We start from the raw sequence: 21167 nt of genomic DNA, 5'->3' as shown, positions 1-21167 counted from the left end.
CAATGGATGAGGAAACCATGACTCTGAGTGCACCAAAGGAATGCGCCAGAGGGGACTCTAGGTGGGCCTCCGTGTGCTTATTCCTAACATGACAATATGGAGACAGTGCTTTGCTTCATTTCTGTAGATAAGATGTTCTCCCTTGACTTTAGAATTATCTTTTGAGCGGGGCGCGGTGGCTCACGCCTGTAATCCCAGCACTTTGGGAGGCTGAGGTGGGTGGATCACCTGAGGTCAGGAGTTGAGACCAGCCTGACCAACATGGTGAAGCCCCGTCTTTACTAACTACAAAAAAGTAGCTGGGCATGGTGGCACATGCCTGTAATCCTGGCTGCTTGGGAGGCTGAGGCAGGAGAATCGTTTGAACCCAGGAGGCGGAGGTTGCAATGAGATTGAGCCATCACACTCCAGCCTGGACAACGAGAGTGAAACTCCATCTCCAAAACAAACAAACAAACAAGCAAAAAAGAATTATCTTTTGAGTTGGTAACCATTCACAGGATACAAAATCTAAAAGTTCTCAAGTGGTATACAATGGAGCTAGGTAAATCTATCTCTGTCCCCTGCCCCAGCCCCCTCTTCCTAGAGGCATCTCCTGTAACCAGGTTCCTCTAGAATCTTACAGAGACCGTCTTTACCTAGGAAGCAAATGCTCCATTACTTACAGGTCACCTGGCCCTCCTGTACCCTTCTGAGGCACCCACAGAAGGGACCGATGCCGAGCCACCTGGCAGAACTACCCCAAAGAGAGGTGATGATTCATGCAAGGTATCAGCACAGTAAGGTATCAGCACGGCAAGGTATCAGCACGGTACGGGCCCAAAATAAACACTCAGCAAGTGGTGGTGGTTCTTTTTAAAAAAAGTTGAGGCGAAAGTCACATAAAATAAAACTAACCATTTTACCATGTATAATTCAGTGGCATTTGGTACACTTGTAATGCTAAATACAACCACCACCACCTCTATTCAGTTCCACGAAATTTTCACTTTGTGGCAGTTCCTAGGGTAAGATTTCCAGGCCGGGAGTCGGCTGCAGAGTTCTGGAAGCCTGTCAGGGCCATGGCCGGGACCACTGGCTGCAGGTCTGCACGGTAGCAAGCACCGGGCTTGGCAGTCTTTTGTGAACTGTAGTGTGGGAGGCACTAATTGGTATTACATGAATGATGAACGCAGGAACTCGCAATGCCAGCACCTTTGTAAACGGTCTTTAGGAAAGAGAGGTGCCGCATGGCCTGTTTTTTGTTCTCTGCGCCTTCCTAGATGCTATCTTCACGCGTCAACCACGTGCACACAGGAAATGTTGTGCCCTGTTTCTTGCAGGTAACGTTCTATTATGCACATCACTCTGGCTGGTATGTATTGTGACTACATGGAGGACTGTGTGATAAGACAGGCTTTGCTCAGCCTTTTAAGGGTGAGACCCTGTTCTGACACAGGGTACTACCCAAGGCTCCCTCCCCTGCAAGTGTCACATGCAAAGCACTCATCCGCCTGCTGCAGCCATCCTGCCGGCCTTGGCACACCTGCTGGCTGACAGGCCGGGCACTTGAGCACAGTGCTGCCGGCTGTCTATTATCTGTCAGGAGTGTGTGCCAGAGTAGGCATGTAGAACTTGTTATTCCACGTGATGTCACACTGTCCTGCAAGGGAGGCTCTCTCCTCACGGCTGTGCCCCGGCTCGGGGAGGGTGGGTGACTCCTCGCTTGCTACACAGCTATTTGTAAGCCAGGCCGGTTCCAGGCACTGGGATACCATGGTGGACTCGGTGGGCATGGTCCCCGCCTTAAGGTGCCCAAAAGAAGCCACAGTGCATGCTAAACCCAGTCTGCTGGAGGACAGAGGAGGGCAGTTTCTGTGGGACTGGACAGGGCCCTCTTCTAGCCAGGCTGGCTCAATCAACACTAAAACTGTGGCTCTGAGACCTTGGTTTTGCAATTGGCCCAACTTCAGTTCTACCCTCAGGTCCTGAGCCAGACGGATGCCAGGGTGGCCCAGGACACATGCCAGGCGGCTGAGGCAGAGGGCGGTTGCTTTACCCCTAGATCAGGCCTGGAGGAGGGGATGAGGAAAGCTCCTCTGACAGGGCTGAAAGACAGAGTCGTCCATCCTGTGAAGGGTTACTGAGTGTGGCTTCTTTGTACCACACCCCTGCCCTTGGGGGTTCCACACTTACAGAGCCACCTGGGAAGAACAGAGTGGGCTGAACAAGTGTCCCTCTGAGCAGAGGGCCATGCCCTGCTTTGGAGGGTTTTGGGGCGGGGGTTAGTCATGTCAGTCAGTGTTAACCTACAGAACCTGCTCCTCTGCCACAGGCCACATCTCAGCAAGCCCCAGTCACACAGGCCAGAGGATTAGTGTCATCTCCCTCCCTACCCAGACCTAAAGGCCACGAAGTCCTGCCAAGTCAGCTCCCAAATCTCTGTCCATCACACCATCCCCTCTGCCACTGCCCCTGCCCCAGCCCGGCCACCATCCTCCCGCTAGACTACCGCCTCAGCTTCTTCCCTCCTCCTGCCTCCCTCCTCCCACCCATTCTCTACACTGCCCAGAAGGAACTTTCTGAAACCTGAAAATGACAGTGTCCTTCCTGCCCAAATCCTTCCGTGTCTCCCTAGTCTTCGACCTGGCCTGCATGCCCTTCCACAATAATAATATTTTAACTTCCCAAGTTATATGCCATAGAATATCAAGCAGCATTAGCTGTTCACATGAAGAATGAGATTTAATTTTAACACACTGTAAGGTGTGCATTATTGCCCTCATCTCATGAGGAAACTGAAGCACAGAGAGATCACCATCTTGCAAAGGGCACACAGACGTAAGGGCGGGGCAGCCGCTGATGCTGTGGCGCAGGTGCCTGAGGCTTCTGTGCCATCCGCATCTCTCAGCAGGGGCAGGGAACTCTGTTTTCCCAGAAGTGCCCTTCCTGACCACACCGGGAGTCGGCCCTCTCCTCCCTGAGCTCCACCGGCAGGCCTCTCAGTGGTCCCCACCATCAGATCCTCTTCTGTCCCCAGTACCCCCTGAAAACGATGGGCACCTCTCATCTCCTGGAGGAGGGAACATCAGTGTTTCAGGAGAGGCTGTGGTTGTTTTGGAAAGGCAAGTAAGTGGCTTTTAAAGGGAAGCGAGGACATTGATAAATAAGAGAAATCCCATACCCGGGAATCAGGTGGGTGCAGAAGGACCCCCCCGCCCCCACCCCGTGCATGAGTCTGATGTGACCCAAGCAGTGCAGGCAAGCTCCTGAGCCCTGAGTGGCAGCAGGCAGCAGTGGGCAGAACCAGTCAGAAGACGGAGGTTTTCTGCGGGGTGGGAGGGGACATGTGGCCTAAAGGAGAAAGGGGAGAGGAAGAGGAGGAGGAGACAAAATTGGGACAAGGCCGATCTGAGCAATTCCAGTACAAGACAGCTGTTGGGAGGCTGTGGGACACATCTGCCCAGACCATCACTTGCCAACCCCTTCTAGGTTCCTCCAGGTTCCTCCAGGTCCAGGTGTGGACAACAGGATTGCAGAGAATCATGTGGATTTCCTTCAGATGCCCACAGGGTAGGCATATTCCATCAGGGCAGAATTTTAAACCCACAGGAACCTGGCAATATTTGCTTTGTTTTTGTTCTTCACCACAGAAGTAATTCAGCTTGCTATTTTAAGAAGGGGGAATAAAAACACGGACAGTGGTTGCCAGTTACCAAGAGAATGACAACTGATTCCCCGACCTCGGAGCTGTAACCTTCAAGGGCCTCCGGGTAGCAGCTGTGCTCTTGTCTTCCAGCTCCTGACAGAGCCGGGCCCTGCAATCCTCCACCTGTCATCAGGCGGCTTTGCAGTTGTTTATGGCTGGCAAGCCTGTGGCTTCGGATCACTGGGCACCTGTGCGTCCTTACAGCAGTCTGTCCTCTCCCTGTTGGGCCTGGTGCAGATACCACCTCCCTGGAGGGCTCCAGATAATCTGCCTGGCACGATGGCAAGACCCACCTGCCCTTCATGGAGATAGGATGGAGTGGAACGAGTCTGGCCTGATCTAACTCATAGACCGTGGGCAAAGATCCAGCCCCTGAGTCTCTGTTTTTGCACCCGCAAAATCAGGATAAGACTGCCTGCCTCACAGGATGTTGTGACCTTGCAGCCAGACAATGTCAGTATGACATCAGGAAAGGCTAGCAATGAGTAACCGAGCTACAATGACTATGACTTGGGCCAAGAGAAAGAATGAGTAGTCACCAAAGACACGCCACACCACGGGCACGATCAGAGATGGGGGCCATGGTATGGTATCACCCCTTTCTTTCTTTCTTTTTTTTTTGAGACAGTCTCGTTCTGTCACCCAGGTTGGAGTACAGTGGCACGATCTTGGCTCACTGCAACCTCTGCCTCCCGGGTTTAAGCAATTCTCCTGCCTCAGCCTCCCGAGTAGCTGGGATTACAGGTACCTGCCAACACACCTGGCTAAGTTTTGTATTTTTAGTAGAGATGGGGCTTCACCATGTTGGTCAGGCTGGTCTCGAACTCCTGACCTCAAGTGATCCACCCGCCTTGGCCTCCCAAAGTGCTGGGATTACAGGTGTGAGCCACTGCCCACTGTGTCCGGCCAGTATCACCCCTTTCCACACCAGCCTTCTGGGAAGCAGCCTGGAGCCCGCTTGCTCCCACCTTGCACATTCCAACAGTCTCATGATCACTGAGACAGCTCTGGCTCAAGCTGCCACCTCCCCAGGCCTGCACTGTCACCTCCACGCTCTACTCAAACATAACTCCAAGCACAACTTCCTCTGTTTAAACATTGTCCATCACCCTCACTGCCTGAGGATCAAAAGCCTGAACTCTCCAGGGGCTGGCGTCAGCCACAGTCAGCTGTACCCCCTTCCTCTATGTGGCTTGTCCTCTCATGCCTCTGAGCTCCTGTCTGCAATGCCATTCCTCATTCAGTCAGGCTCATCCAGTTCACATGCTCATCTGGCACTCAGCATGCACCAGGCATGGGACTAATAAGCACATCACACCCTCAGTCACTACAACCTTTAAGACAGAGGATGAATAAACTCAGGGGCATGGAGAAGGCAGCAATTTGCCTGCAGTCACACAGTTTGTGAGATGCAGAGCAGATTCAAAGCCAGAGAAGTCTGGTTCTCAAGTCCATATTCATAACCACTACGCTATGTGCTTCTCAAACATTCTCAACACTTGTCCAGGCTACAGGGAGACGTCAGTGAGCAAATCCAGCAAGGTCCTGCCCCAGTGGTGGTTTACAGTCCAGTGGGAGGCCACAGCTGACAATTCCAAAAGGTCGTTTCCATGGCAGGAAAGACCAGGTGCTGAGACAGTGCCAGGTGTGCTGATGAAGAGGAGGAATGAGTCAGCTGAACTCCTGAACTCCCCTTGTCTTTTTTTTTTGAGACGGAGTCTTGTTCTGTCGCCCAGGCTGGAGTACAGTGGTGCGATCTCGGCTCACTGCAACTTCCGTCTCCTGGGTTTAAGCAATTCTCTGCCTCAGCCCCTAGAGTAGCTGGGATTACAGGCGCCCGCCTAATTTTTTTTTTTTTGTATTTTTAGTAGAGATGAGGTTTCACCACCTTGGCCAGGCTGGTCTTGAACTCCTGACCTTGTGATCCACCTGCCTTGGCCTCCCAAAGTGCTGGGATTACAGGCGTCAGCCACCGTGCTCAGCCGAACTCTCCTCATCTTCTCTCTTTTTTTTTTTGAGACTCAGTCTCACTCTATTGCCCAGGCTGGAGTGCAGTGGCGCAATCTCTGCTCACTGCAACCTCCACCTCCCAGGTTCAAGCGATTCTCCTGCCTCGGCCTCCCGAGTAGCTGGGATTACAGGTGTGTGCCACCATGCCCGACTAATTTTGTATTTTTAGTAGAGATGGGGTGTCACCATATTGACCAGGCTGGTCTTGAACTCCTGACCTCGTGATCTACCTGCCTCGGCCTCCTAAAGTGCTGGGATTACAGGCATGAGCCACCGTGCCCAGCCGAACTCCCCTCATCTTCTAAGCCCCACCCAGGGTTGGCTCCTCAGTGGTGCCTCCTTCTGGGTAGACCGTGTCACTCCTCATCCTGCACCATGACAACAACAACATCATGGAGAACAATGACAGCCATCATTCAGTGAAGAAGTGTCAGCCTGTGCAGGATGCTTGGAGGACCTCCATTTGTGTCACCTCCCCACATCCCCGACTGTCATGGGGGCAGCCAATGTGCAGAGGTTTGTGACTTGCTAGATGCAAAGCCAGGCCTGCGTGCTCCAAACTCGTGTGCTCTCCACTCTGCTCTGTCCCCGTGAAGACTGCCTCTGCCTGCCTGGGGCAGACCCTTCTGGGACCCACCTTCTGGTGCAACAGAGCAGAGGGGGGCATTACATACTTTTGGAATGACCAACTGAGGCTCCACACTGCCTAGGTGCTCAGTTCGATGCTGACTGCCCCTGCCTACCTTGCCTTCCCAGAACAAGAATCACTGTATTTCACTGATTAGCCACCAGGCTAAGGACAGAACAAGAAAGAGTCTGGCTGTTTTGAGACATCGTGGAGCTGTCAAACCCACCCTGAAACTGCCAACCTTCAGGCTTCTTGCTAGGTAAACAAAGTGCGTTGTTGTGGTGGTTTCAGACTCTGCTGGTTGGGTATCCTGTTACCTGCAGCTCAAAGTATTCGTGATTAATATTCCTCTTTAAGGAGTGAGGTCCAGCTGCCCTGGCCTTCCCACGGGACTGCTCCGCGGTGGACAACTACGGCATGGACCTGAAGGCACCGGGCTCCAATGAAGCCCTTGGGAGCCGGCACTGAGACCTGGCCCAGTCCTTCCTCCCACTCCCACTCACCAGCTCAGCTGACTGCCCGCAGCCACCCCATCACCCTCCTCAGGCTTCTGCGCTTCTGAACATGCTGCCCTTCTTCCAGGAAGAAATGTGCTCCTCCCCATCTCAACTCGTGCTCCTAAGCCCAGATCAAAGGTCAGATCTCCTGGTGGAGTCCGCCCTGACACCCCCCACCCCGCCAGGGCCTATTCCTTCCAGCTAGCAGCCAGTAGCATTTTCCACAGACCACAACTCTAAGCACTGCTTAGTGGAGTGATTAAAATAACTCTGTTGGGCGATCTCTTTGTTTCTACATCTCTCTCTCCCAGGAGTCTGTGAGCTCTTTAAGGGTGGCGGTTATAGCTCACGAATGGTCTAACTGTCTACCCCAGATGGGACCTGGGCCATGATAAACCTGCAGTACCTGTTTGCTGAATGACTGAATGAAAGATGAGGCTGTATTCACCAGCACAATAAACCTTTATAACAGTGTAAATGAAACACCTCCACACTTGGGCACTCATTGATCCCTTACTAGCTATTGTGTGGAAATCCTAATCTTTCTTCCAACTTGCAATCCTCTGAATACATTTTTTTTTTGAGACAGAGTCTCACTGTTGCCCAGGCTGGAGTGCAGTGGCACGATCTCGGCTCACTGCAACCTCCAACTACTGGGTTGAAGTTCACCTGCCTCGCTCAGCCTCCCGAGTAGCTGGGACTACAGGCGTGTGCCACCATGCCCAGCTAATTTTTGTATTTTTAGTAGAGACAGGGTTTCACCACATTGGCCAGGATGGTCTCGATCTCTTGACCTCGTGATCCACCCGTCTTGGCCTCCCAAAGTGCTGGGATTACAGGTGTGAGCCACCGTGACCCTTTGAATACTTTTAAAAAGTACCACGTCCCTCCTTAATCTGTCCTCCAACATCCTCAGGACCTGTGACCACTCCACTCTGATAATGATCTCCAGAGCCTTCACTATTCTGACCAACCCCTCTGGATATAGGCCAGCCATGCTGTCCATCTGGAAATGCAGTGTGGGAACCCACACGCCACACTTACCTGTCCTTGCTAGATACTGTATTTCTATTACTGTACTCAGTGACTATGTGAAATTTTTATTAACCCTACCATGTGGAGCTGACTCCAATAGTTGTGGAAGATGCTCCCCCTGGGCTCACAGCATTTAGCTTTTCTAGACCCCCTTGCAGCCAGAAGTAGTCCTGGGACTTCTGGCCACAGAGATGGAAGTGGGTGTCTCTTGGGCGGCTCCTGGGGAAGGTTTTGCTTTCTTGGTAACAGAGACACAGACAGTTGGTACTTTCACCTGTGCTTCCTACCGTGAGAATGCAAGCACGAGGATGAAACCAATGTGGTCAAGAAGGTTAGGCAGAAATACAGAAGGAGCCACTACTGAACGAATTCATTCTAGATGGACACAGATGTTGTCACTCAAAGGGAAACCCAGCAGGTCTCTCAGTTCTCTTTTTTTTTTTTTTTTTTTTGAGATGGAGTCTCACTCTGTTGCCCAGGCTGGAGTGCTGTGGCACGATCTTGGCTCACTGCAACTTCCGCCTCACGGGTTCAAGCAATTCTCCTGTCTCAGCCTCCAGGGTAGCTGGGATTACAGGCGCCCACCACCACATCCAGCTAATGTTTGTATTTTTAGTAAAGATGGGGTTTCACCATGTTGGCTAGGCTGGTCTTGAACTCCTGACCTCAGGCGATCTGCCTGTCTTGGCCTCCCAAAGTGCTGGGATTACAGGTGTGAGCCACTGCGCCCGGCCTCTTTCAGTTCTAAGGGGGAATCGATGAGATGGAAAAGCTGGGAGGATGGGATGCAGACACAGACAAATCCTGCCCAGACTCCAGCACCTACCAGCTGTGTGAGCCTGGGTAACTCCTCGGCCTCTCTGTGCCTCAGTTCCTCCTCTACAGAATAAAGATGACCAAAGCACTCACCTTCCAGGGATGTGTGAGGAGGAGAGTATACATTTCAAGCACCAAAATAAATGCTATCCTCTACAAACATATCAACCACAACATGATTGAGAATTTCAAGCACCCCATAAGAGATTTTTAAATCACAAATATGCAGAAGCCATTTTTTTTACAGCCAGAAACTTGTCTTGAAAACTATTTTCCAAAGGAATAACTCTTTCCAGACCCAGCGTGGAAAGTTCCATCCATCTGCTAATTTGCTGAGCCACCCTTCCTCAAAACCCTGGCTGCCTCTCCCCTGTATTTTTTTTAACCATAAACCACAAGAGAAACCCTAAAATACCTTACAGAGGGTATTGCTTCCGCAACCCACAATGTTAAAGTCGATGTAACTAACTATAGTACCTAACAAAAGGAAATGTCAGTGAGATAAAGAAAGGTTTTCTAAAACTCCCCAGGTAAGAAGAAGTGAGGCTGTGTGTGAAGGCAGAGGCTTGAAGTGGCTGGCTGAGGTACAGATGGCATTTGTTTTCACTCCCCACTTGGGAGTGTAAAAGGTGTTGCTGACAATCTGGATGGTCAGGGGTGGAGTGGGGTTTGTATTAGTCAGGGATCTCTAGAGAAAAGGAACTAGGCTGGGTGTGGTGGCTCATGCCCGTAATCCTAGCACTTTGAGAGGCCAAGGCAGGCGGATCACGAGGTCAGGAGTTCAAGACCAGCCTGGCCAACATGGTGAAACTCTGCCTCTACAAAAAATATAAAAATTAGCCAGGTGTGGTGGCACGTGCCTGTAGTCCCAGCTACTCAGGAGGCTGAGGCAGGAGAATTGCTTGAACCTGGGAGGTGGAGGTTACAGTGAGCCAAGACTGCCCCACTGCACTCCAGCCTGGGAAACAGAGTGAGACTCCGTCTCAAAAAAAAAAAAAAAAAAAAAAAAAAAGAGAGAAAAGGAACTAGCAGAAAGAGAGAGAGAGAGAGACAGACAGACACACAGGAGAAAGAGCGAGCGCTTAAGGAATTGGCTTATGCAGGTGTGAAGGCTTAGCAAGTTGAAAATCTGTAGGGTGAGCTGGCAGGCTGGAGATCCAGGGAACAGATGCTGTCCAAGTGCAAGGACAAGGGGAGCCTGCTGGCCAAGTTCCCTTTTGTTCTAGGGAGGTCAGTCTTTTTCTATTCAGGCCTTCAACTGATTGGACGAGGCCCACCCACATTATTGAGGGCAATACGCTTTACGCGGGTCTGGTGATTTAAATGTTAATCTCATCTAAGACATACGTTCACAGAAACATCTAAAATAATGTTTGACCAAATATCTTTCTCCCCTGGCCTAGCCAAGTTGACACATAAAGTTAACCACTACAGGGTTTATACTGCACCAACACAAACAAGTTCAAACAGTAGACCCCTCTGTCTGTCCCTAAATTCTCTGTCTGTCTCAGCCCCTGTGGTCTGGCTAGTTCTTCTCTCCCCCTCCCTTCTCCCCTGGCTCCGTCCTTCCCTTCTGGGAAGACTCCAGGCTCCATCCTTCCCTTCTCTACCTTCCCCAGCAGGAGCGAGGCCCAGTTCCCCTCCTCAGGGCTTGCACAGTGGTTCTCCACCGCACTTTGCAGTGCTCTATCAACTTCTAAGTTTCCCGTGTCCCTTGAGGTGGAGACCTGGGGGACACAGCCGGGAAGGGGCGGAGCTGGCACCTGAACCCAGCTCTTCTGATGCGGAGACTAAGCTGTGACCCCATTTCAGGCTGCTTACGTCCCAGTGATCAAAATGAGCTACCTGGGATCACGCCAGGTGGGCTCATGGGCAAACTTAAAGACATTTTTAGAGGGACATTAAATTTTTCCTCTCCTGCATTATTTACTTTAATGCAGGATAGGAAAAAAAACACGAACATCAAAGCCATGATTTCATGGATATAATTACATAGGATGAGGTCAAATTTTAACAGATAAGCTAATGAAAAGAAAACCCTACGAAAATAATGAAGGTGGCATGGGGGCAGACACAAATCACAAAGGAGCTACATGAAAGACAGAAGTTTGGAGGGCACTGGCCTAGATCAAGATCTCCTTAGTAAGGCAGTAAAGAGTTAAACCGTCCTGAATCCCCCTGCTTCTCATGGGGTGATGGCCTCAAGCTAATTAGGAGACACTGAGGGTTTGGGTTTTTTTTTTTTCTAAAACCAGAAGAGTGGAAGTCTGGGACTATACTCTTATTTCTTTGAGCTCACTAAGGGAATAAAACCTATTCACCAGTTCTATCCATAGGGGCAGGCAAAGGCCTTAATTTCCAAGTAAGAATCTGCTCCTCCCCACAGCCTGAAACCTGACCTGTCTGTGAATGTGGTGGCCACCCAGCCAGTGACTGCTCATTTGCCAGGGACACAAAGACCATCACAAAGGCTGCACTGGAGTCAGAATCTTGGGCTGGCACTTAGCTTGGCTACTAACTTAGACTGGGTCCCAGGAATGATAACACCTGTGAAAAATCACAACAGCTAATAATTACAGAGACTTCCTGTCTGGCAGGAAGTGCTTTATAGCACAACAACACGACAGCCCTATCTGATAGGCGCTATTATTATCCTCATTGTACAGACGAGGACATTGAAGAACAGAGAGGTTAAGTAACTTGCTCCTGGTAACAAAGCTGGTGAGGACTGAACCAGGACTCAGACCATTCAGTCTGACTCAAGCTCACCCTGGGCTCTACTAATATGTGTACAGCTGATACAAAGCCCTTTCTAGACAAAGCTCTGTCATCCTCAAGACAGAAACTTGGGGCTCTAATGTGGGTCCTGTACTTACGGATCAGGAAACAGAAGCTTCAAGATATTAGGGCTCACACGGGCACACTGTGGGGATAAGCACCCTCAAGCATCCCCAGTGTGGGTGCTCTGGTGCCCCACTTTGAGGAACAGTGTGCTCCATCATTCTGCCTCTGGCCAGCTGCTCCGATTCAGAAGTCAGCAAACTACGAACCCATATGCCAAACTCAGTCTGTTTTGTATGGTCCTCGAGCTACAGATGGTCTTTATATTTTTAAATAGTTGGGAAAAAAAAAGCTGAAGAATAATAATATTTCATGATATGTGAAAATTATGTGAAATTCAAATTTCATTGCCCATAAATAGTTTTATTGGAGCACAGTCATTCTCATTCATTTACCTATGGCCTATGTAGCTGCTTTTGTGCTATAATGGCAGAACTGGGTAGTTGCAGCAGAGACCATCTGGTTCACGAAGCCACAAGTATTTACTATCTGGCCCTTTATAGAAAAAGCTCACTGACCCTGGTCTAGTCCACTCTGCTAACCAACACAGGAATCCTCTTTATAGTCGCCCTGCCCACCCCGGCTTCTGTCTTCACAGCTCCAGTGGTGGGGAGCTCACTACTGAACAAGGCAGCCAGTTCCATCTTTGCAAGGCTCTGGGGATAGCTATTTATACTGAAACCGAACTGCTTATTCCTGTAACCACACACTCTGCCCTTGGAGCCCTGCACATTCAGTTCTATCAGTCCTCCCCAGCAGCCATCAGTTTTTTTTTTTTTTGAGATTGAGTCTCGCTCTGTCACCAGGCTAGAGTGCAGCGGCGTGATCTTGGCTCACTGCAACCTTCGCCTCCCGGGTTCAAGTAATTTTCCTGCCTCAGCCTCCCAAGTTGCTGGGACTACAGGCGTGTGCCACCACGTCCAGCTAAGTTTTGTATTTTTAGTAGAGACAGGGTTTCACCACGTTGGCCAGGATGGTCTCGATTTCTTGACCTCGTCATCCACCCGCCTCGGCCTCCCAACGTGCTGGGATTACAGGCGTGAGCCACTGTGCCTGGCCCGCCATCAGTTTCTTTCTTCCCTCTGGCATCAACCCTTCTCTGTCCCTATATATGACCTCTGTCGTTCCTTACCAATCCTCTGGGAAGCAGGGGGAGAATGACAGCACCTCTGTGTTGCCAATAGGGGAGATGGGCAATGGAGAGGGACCGTGACATAGTTAGGAGCAGAACCAGAGCTGGAACCAGGTGTCCTGCCTCCCAGCCTGGTGTCTCCTCAACATCGCTTAAGTGTCCACTTTCCAGCCCATCATTCCCCAGCTGGCCCCCAAGGGCCTGAAGTGGTCTCTCACTTCTGTGATTCCTTCCTGTGGCTCCTCTGGCTTGGCTTTTGTGGATTCAAAGACAGCTCTCTCAGACTTTTTCACTTTTCCCCTCCAGGGCTCAGTCTTCAGGCTCTGGGCTCTTCTCCCCTCACACCCAGCTCCCACCACCCCAACCACTGAGGCTCATCCCCAGGGACTGCCCATATTTACCATCTCTGTTGTTTGCAACTTACTGTTACTGTCGGCAGTCAGCTAGGATTTGGACTCCAAGTGCTTAGGGGTAAGCTGACAGCCAGAAATGGAAAATGGGATTCTTGATATCTGTCTATAAAACAGAACCAGTACGCCGGGCGCAGTGGCTTACGCCTGTAATCCCAGCACTTTGGGAGGCCGAGGTGGGTAGTTCATGAGGTCAGGAGATCGAGACCATCCTGGCTAACACGGTGAAACCCCGTCTCTACTAAAAATACAAAAAATTAGCCAGGTGTGGTGGCGGGCGCCTGTAGTCCCAGCTACTCGGGAGGCTGAGGCAGGAGAATGGCGTGAACCCGGGAGGCGGAGCTTGCAGTGAGCCAAAATCGAGATCGCACCACTGCACTCCCGCCTGGGCGACAGAGTGAGACTCTGTCTCAAAACAAAACAAAACAAAACAAAAAACAAAACAGAGCCAGTAAGATTTGTCTGCAGAGAATATCTGGAAAGGGTTTGAAATCCTTGAAAGAAGAGGGCTGTGACAACACCAGCTGGTACAAAGGATCTGGAATCCTCTCAGCTACAGGTGCTGCCCTTGGGAAGCTCCCCTACTCATCGATGAGGGAGAGGGGCCTGCAAGTGTGAGACCCATGTACATGTCCTTATCTGAGGGTAGAACAAGAGTTGTGGCTCTTGGAGGGTGGGACAGACATCAATTCAAAAGAAGCACTGGGCAGCTCGAGGCAGTGTGGTGAGGGTACAAAAGAAGATCTGGGTTTGGATTCTGACCTTGAGTGGCTGTGGAACCCTGGAAAGCGATGCTTTCTCTTTGACTTTTGGCGAAATGGGAAAAAAATAGCAAAACCGCACAGGGTCACCATGAGATTAATACCCAGGACGCTAGCAGAATACCTGGCAGAGTTATTATGGTATTTGCTCACAAAATGTTACTTTCCTTTTCTCCCTTCCTCCTTCCTGCTATGTGCCAGGCACCGTGCTAGGTGCTGAGGGTCTGGAGAAATAAGGCACAGTTCCTGCTCTCAAGAAGTTCAGCCTAGCTGTGGAGACAGACATGCACAACCACTAACAGAGCGGGACGGTGGCATATTAGTATAATGAGGGTAGAAATAATAAAAGTAAGCCAAGCGTGGTGGCTCACACCTGTAATCCCAGCACTTTGGGAGGCTGAGGTGGCTAGATCACTTGAGGTCAGGAGTTCAAGACCAGCTTGGCTAACATGGTGAAACCCCATCTCTACTAAAAATACAAAAAATTAGCCGGGCATGGTGGTGTGCACCTCTAATCCCAGCTACTCGGGAGGCTGACGCAGGAGAATCGCTTGAACCTGGGGGGCAGAGGTTGCAGTGAGCTGAGGCTGTGCCACTGCATTCCAGCCTTTTTTGAGACTCTGTCTCAAAAAAAAAAAAAAAAAAAAGAAATAATAAAAATGATGATGGTGATGATGATGGGAAGGGCTAACGTTTCCATACACTCACACTGTGCCAGACACTCTCAGAGGACTATCTTGTTTCATTCCAGCAACCACCCTGTGAGGCAGATGCTGTTAATAACATTCTACCAAGGAGGAAGTGGAGATTCAGAGCCCAAAGTGATAGGGCAAGGGGGCCTGAGGATCTAGGATAAAGGGAGAGTAAAAGAGCAACGTCGGGCTTGGGGCAGGCCTTAGGGAGGAGGTGATGATGCCCTGTACTTTGAAGGGTGATCTGGAGCTCCTCAGTGGGGGCACAGGAGCAAGCAACCCAGGCAGAGGGACCGGCAAGCACAAAGGGGTGTGTGTGTGTGTGTGTGTGTGTGTGTGTGTGTGTTGGGAGGGGAGGTGGATGAGAACTTTGTGATTCCAGTGACTGACACTCATTCCTGATTAGCATCATTAGAATCACCATCTGAGGGATGTCAATTCCATATGGCTCTACAGCTCTACCATCAACAAGGGCATGGGAGTCGGCAGGCTTGAGAAGAGATGGTACTCCTGCAGCAAGGAAGGGCCTGGTTTACAGAATTATAAGCAGCTATACTATGTCATCAGTAATCACAGCCAGTGAGCAGTACTTCCTCCGCCTCTTTATCTAAAAGAATATGGAATACTGAGGGGATTAACTCAAACTCTTAATTCTACTTTTGGAGCCTCTTCAGCTTTGGTTTAAACTTCAATGGCTCAGTTTTGCTGTCAATTTACTGGGGTCTTGGATGAGTCACAGCCTCCACTTTCCCCTCTCTGGACCTTAGTCTCCGCCAGTGTAAAATGAAGGGGATGGCCTGGAACAGCATTAGCATTACCTGGGAACTCATCAGAAATTCACATTCTAGGCCGGACACGGTGGTCATGCCTGTAATCCCAGTACTTTGGGAGGCCGAGGTGGGTGGATCACCTGAGGTCAGGAGTTTGAGACCAGCCTGGCCAACATGGAGAAACCCCATCTCTATTAAAAATACAAAATTAGTCGGGTGTGGCAGAGCGTGCCTGTAATCCCGGCTACTTGGGAGGCTGAGGCAGGAGAATCGCTTGAACCCGGGAGGCGGAAGTTGCAGTGAGCCAAGATCATGCCATTGCACCCCAGCCTGGGCAACAAGAGCGAAACGCCGTCTCAAAAAAAAAAAAAAAAAAAAAAAGAAAAAGAAAAAGAAAAAAAAAGAAATTCACATTCTAGAGTCCCACCGCAGAACTAGAGAGTCAGCAACTCTGGGGTTGGGGCCCAGACATTATTTAACGAGCCCTCCTAGGAATTCTGATGAGAACCACTGGGTTAGAAGATCCCCAAGGTAAGGCTCTTTTACCTGTAAAATTCCATTTGTGCTTTAAGGTATTATGATTTAGTAGCATTCTCTTTGCACAGAAGTATTTCTTGCCCAAGAAAGGCAACCCTTCAAGGTAAGAAGAGAAGTTTGCTTTGATTAGCTGAAATCCAGAACCCAGGTGAGCTTTTCCAGAAAGCCTTAAGAGTATGTGGCTGACTTTGAAGCCAGGTCTTTTATTTACTTGTTTATTTTTAAGTAGTAAGTCTTAAACTTGGCATGTGATAAAAGCAGTGGTTTCTGTAGTCAGAGAAATAAAGATGAGAGGAGAGCTGCCTTCTCTTTTCAGCTCCAAAAAACCATGACTCACTGTGGGGTGGGTGTGTGTCCAGGGGAGGGCAGGGGTCCTTTGAGAGGGCAGTTCCTCTCCCTGGTTCAGGAGCTTCCTGGTGTGTAAATCCCGGACTGCCACCTCCCCCTTGGAGAGCATTGATTACAAAACCTCGGAAGAGCCACCAACAGCCACGGTGGCGATTACAACACAGAGCCGGGTCGACAAGCTTTCGTGAGGTTTGGCAAGACAGTAAGAATGGAAAATATGTCTCATCTTAAAGTTTTCCCAGTCTGGACTTAGGACGAAAAGTCGTCATCAAAAAAGATGAAGAGTAATTTCACGGTAATGCGATGGTTTCTTCATGCAAGAATGCGGAACACCCAAACCATCCTCCGGAGAAGTGTGGCTGTTTGGGTGAAGGCATGGCGGTTCTCATGGTGTTGGTGCCCAAGAATGAGCACCTATGAGACCTACTGCCAAGCGATTTCCAGGGATTCCTAACCTTCACTTGGTGATCTCAGGAACAACGTGTGTGTGTAAATACATATAATATATATGTATGTGTATGTATATGTATGTTTGTATGTGTATATTTTTATATATATGTGTGCGTGTGTGTGTGTGTATGTGTATGTGTTTCAAGAGATGGACTCTCCCTGCGTCGTCCAGGCTGGAGTACAGTGGCGCCATCAGGGCTCACTGCAGCCCTGACCTCCCAGATGCAATAAATCCTCCCAGCTCTGCCTACCGAGTGGCTGGGTGCACAGGCACGCACCACCACGCCCGGCTAATTTCTGTATTTTTTTTTTTTTTTTTGTAGAGACGGGGTCTCGCCATGTTGCCCAGGCTGGTCTCGAACTCCTGGGCTCAAGCGATCTGCCCGCCTTGGCCTCCCAAAGTGCTGGGATTACAGGCGGGAGCCACCGCGCCCAGCCCAGTGATAATAAATATTACAACTGTTTTTTTTATATGGCACTGGCCATGTACCAGGCATTGTTCTAAGTATTTCACATTTATTAAGGAATTTAATCTTCACAACAAGCCCACGGAGGTGGGGACCATTATTGCCCGCCAATTACAGGTGAGGAAACCTCGGCCCAGGGAGGCTGCGTCACAGAACTGTGAGTATCCTGTCACCAGGGTGCAGAGAACCACGGACCAGCAGACAGGCGCCAGGTGCCCTGGGCTTGGCTTGGCCCGAGTTCCCGGCTGCCCCACCTACGGAGCACCGAGATGGGCTGACCAGGAGGGTTTCTCCGACCACTGTCTGCTCAGGTTCTGAGAGTCTGTGCGGGTCCATTTGAGGTTGGGTCGAGAAAAGAGCCCAGGCGGACACGTCCTGAGACCCGGGTCTGTGAGGCCTGGCCGCGGGCTGTCCGGCGCTGGGCCCCTCTGGCCAGTCGGCCCCAAGACGCCAAGCCCGGGGCTTCGCGGTCCTGGGAGAAGGGACTTCTAGCCCTTCTCAGGTGTCTGTGTCCGGAGGGCCCGACGAGCCAGGAAGGAGCTGGCCAGAGCCCAGGCGGCGGGACCCAGCAGAGTGGCCCAGCCACTGCCAACCACGCAGTCCCTTTAACCACGAAAACTTTCTCCCTCGATTGGGGACCCCAGCAGACGCACATTGGCTGCGCCGTGGGCATCCGGACCCACCCTCTCTCCTTACCTACTGGCTGTCATATACATCTATCACAAGCCAAGGCTTCCTAATGGCCCAAGTTCTTGTCAATCAAGAGTGGGAGGAAAGCTGGGCGGGGCCAGGTCGGAGAGCTACACGCCAGCCTCGTTGCCCTCCCTGCCTCCGTGACTAGGCACCCGGAGGCTTCCCAGGGGACCGAAGCTGGGTGCGGAGCACCGGGGCGGAACTGTGGGGGGCTCCAGGGACTCACCGATGCGCTGTCCCACTGGAGAGCTGAACGGGTTCCCCAGGAGAAAGTCCATTGCTGCTACCGCCGCTGCCACCAACCCCGGGAATCAGCTGACAGCAACCGCCAGCGCCACCGACCCGTCACGTGACGCACTCGGAGGCCGGCGAGGAGGCGTGGGCGGGGCGGTGGCACCGCGAAGCTCGACCACAAGCCCCGCCCTGAGACGCCAGGGTCCCGCCCCCGAGGCGGAGGGCGATGACCTCACTGCGGCTTCCTTGGCGGCGGCGGGCGTCACACACGACGTAGGGTCTGGGGTCGGGGCCGGGGAAGCGCGGTCCTCTTTAAGCCACGCCCCTGACCTTTTAGGGCGAGGTCTGAAGGACCCTTTACACATTTGGGAAACTGGGTCGTAGACCAGGGAAGTGACTTGGGTGAGTTACACAGAAGCCGAGACTCTTAGGGTCATAGCCCTTAGTCCTTGGGACCTCACTGTGACTGCACACCTACACTGGGTGACAGCCTCTCTGGGCTGTTGTCTCCTTGTCCCGGTAAGACTCTTCCTGTTTGATGTCAAGGTCTCCCCGCTCCAAGATGCACCCTGCTCGCAGCCCAAATCATCTTACCTTAAATCAGAGGCAAGGGCAAGGGGTTTGTCATCTGTTGAGACTGAGAGGCAATTTAATGAATTGCAGCGCAATTCCCTCTAGCGCCCAGGATGGCAGAAAGCACAGATGTAGTCACGAGTGGGGCTTTAATACCCGTCTCTGCCACAAATTTACTGTGTGAGCCAAACATAGCTCCCATTTTCTCTAGATACTGGAATTAGATCAAGGTCTCGTAACCGTTTTTAAAAAATATTTTATTTAGGTCACAGTCTCCTTTGAGAATTTGACAAAAGCCATGAGCCTTTCTGAAGAAAAAAGGCAGCGATACAATTTTGCTTATAACCTCTGGGAGTTTCTGGGGTCCCTGAAGTACAACCGTGGACCCCAAGCTAAGAATCTCAAAGGCCTTTCCCAGCGTTGAGATTCTAATCTCTTCAGCCTTCCTGGCTGTGTGTGGTGTGTCTGCTGACACCTACACACTAGATACCTATCTATGGGTTATGACCTTTTCTTCTGGCATGTACTCCAAAAATACAATAACCATGGCCTTAGTAGTCTGGCTACTGTGGGTGCTTAAGTATTTATTGTGATGTTTGTGGTTTTTAAATCTGAAAGGCTAGTAAATTGACTGCACAAATTTTGGATGACAGAAAACCTAAATTAAGCAAGGCGTGGTGGCTCACGCCTGTAATCCCAACATTTTGGGAGGCTGAGGCAGGTGGATCACCTGAGGTCAGGCGTTCAAAACAAGCCTAGCCAACGTGGTAAAATGCCGTCTCTACTAAAAATACAAAAATTAGCCAGGTGTGGTGGTACACGCCTGTAGTCCCAGCTGCTTGGGAGGCTGAGGCATGAGAATTGCTTGGACCCAGCGGGGCAGAGGTTGCAGTGACCTGAGATCGTGCCACTGCACTCCAGCCTGGGTGACAGAGTAAGGCTGTGTCTTAAAAAAAAAAAAACAAACCTAAATTAGAACTTAATCACCTCTGTAGATTCACTTGTTTGAGCAGCCATGGGGTCCGATGTCTTTACTGTACAATATAAAAACTGCTTTGAAGTGTTTCCACAACACTCATGAGACCTGTTCACAAATGCCTTTGCCCCCACGAGTCTGGATGTCCCTGGGGGCTGGGCTACTATTTCTGTTTTGCTCCCCACTATTGTCTAACCCAGTAACTAGCATATGAAAGCTTAAATAGATCTATGTTTCAGTAATGGTATTTGGAGTATAAGCGGGGAGAAGGCCATTTAAGATGACCTTCAGGTCAAGGCACTTTCCATGTCTTTCTTCACTTAACCTTATTGCTTGGTCATATGGAGTTATGTTTAGCATGAACTTCTTTTGGATTCTTCCATTAACCTTTATTTATTTATTTTTAGAGGCAAAGTCTCACTATGTTGCCCAGGCTGGTCCTTGAACTTCTGAGCTCAAGTGATCCTCCCACCTCAGCCTCCCAAAGCCCTGGGTTACAGGCATGAGCCACCATGTCTGGCCCTTCCTTTAAGCTTTTAACAAGTTCTTGTAAACTTTATTCATGGTAAAAAAAAAAAAAAAAAAAAAAAAAAACAGAGACAACTCATGCCCCCAAACAGGAAGTGGAATCATAAACTCCATGCAGGCTGGGCACGGTGGCTCACACCTGTAATCACAGCACTTTGGGAGACCCAGGCAGGCGGATCACGAGGTCAGGAGATCAAGAACATCCTGGCTAACACGGTGAAACCCCATCTCTACTAAAAAAATAGAAAAAATTAGCTGGGCGTGGTGGTGGGCGCCTGTAGTCCCAGCTACTAGGGAGGCTGAGGCAGGAGAATGGCGTGAACCTGGTAGGTGGAGCTTGCAGTGAGCAGAGATTGCACCACTGCACTGCAGCCTGGGAGACAGAGTGAGACTCTGTCTCAAAAAAAAAAAAAAAACCTCCATGCAAACTGATTACTATATAGCTACTGAAACAGAAATGGAAGTATACGGATTTATTTATTTATTTTTAAAGACAGAGTCTCTGTCACCCAGGCTGGCGTACAGTGGTACAACTGTAGCTCACTGTAGCCCCGATCTCCTAGGCTCAAGTGTCTTCCCACTTCAGCCTCTTGAGTAGGTGGGACTACAGATGCATGCCACCATACCTGGCTAATATCTTTTAGTTTTTGTAGAGATGGGGTTTTGCTATATTCTCCAGGCTGGTCTCAAACACCTGGCCACAAATGATCCTCCTGACTTAGTCTCCCAAAGTGCTGGGATTACAGACACGAGCCACTGCACCTGGCCAGTATATGGATTTTATCAACATAGTAGATAGGGATGTAAATGGCAAACATTAAAGTTAGTATAAAACTGATTAAAACTGTCTTTAAAAAGTGTGCTACTAAGGAGCAAACTGATTTAGTAAAAAGTGTTTCAATTTACTTTTTAAGTGTTTTAGTAAAATTAATATCATGCCTTACTGAGGGTTAAAATGTTCAAATTTCTTAAGATTGACAGTCTGCATAAATGTAATCTATTAAATCCTTTAAGTGCTTACAGACAAAAATCAAGATACCTTGCCTTCAAAATTTAAAGACAATAGTACGACAAGAGTGAA

At 50.2% G+C, this 21167-nt stretch overlaps 1 protein-coding gene across 3 annotated transcripts in view; it reads right to left on the bottom strand.

Annotated features, from left to right (window-relative positions):
• Positions 1-18278, bottom strand: part of TOM1 (target of myb1 membrane trafficking protein) — a 50531-nt gene extending 32253 nt beyond the window's left edge. The window contains exon 1 of one of the 3 annotated variants that reach the window (XM_004063375.5): positions 18002-18278. In XM_004063375.5, the coding sequence (XP_004063423.2) occupies positions 18002-18053 (52 nt within the window). In that variant the 5' untranslated portion in view covers positions 18054-18278. The remainder of the gene's footprint in view (positions 1-18001) is intronic. The other 2 variants (XM_019018527.3, XM_055374515.1) reach the window with 2 other exon arrangements.
• Between the last annotated feature and the right edge of the window lie 2889 nt (positions 18279-21167).

The sequence above is a fragment of the Gorilla gorilla genome, chromosome 23 (genome assembly GCF_029281585.2).
Source record: "Gorilla gorilla gorilla isolate KB3781 chromosome 23, NHGRI_mGorGor1-v2.1_pri, whole genome shotgun sequence".
In the NCBI taxonomy this organism is placed as follows: Eukaryota; Metazoa; Chordata; class Mammalia; order Primates; family Hominidae; genus Gorilla; species Gorilla gorilla.
The sequence above is the reverse complement of the archived record's forward strand: the minus strand, read 5'-3'. Positions and strand labels throughout refer to the sequence as shown.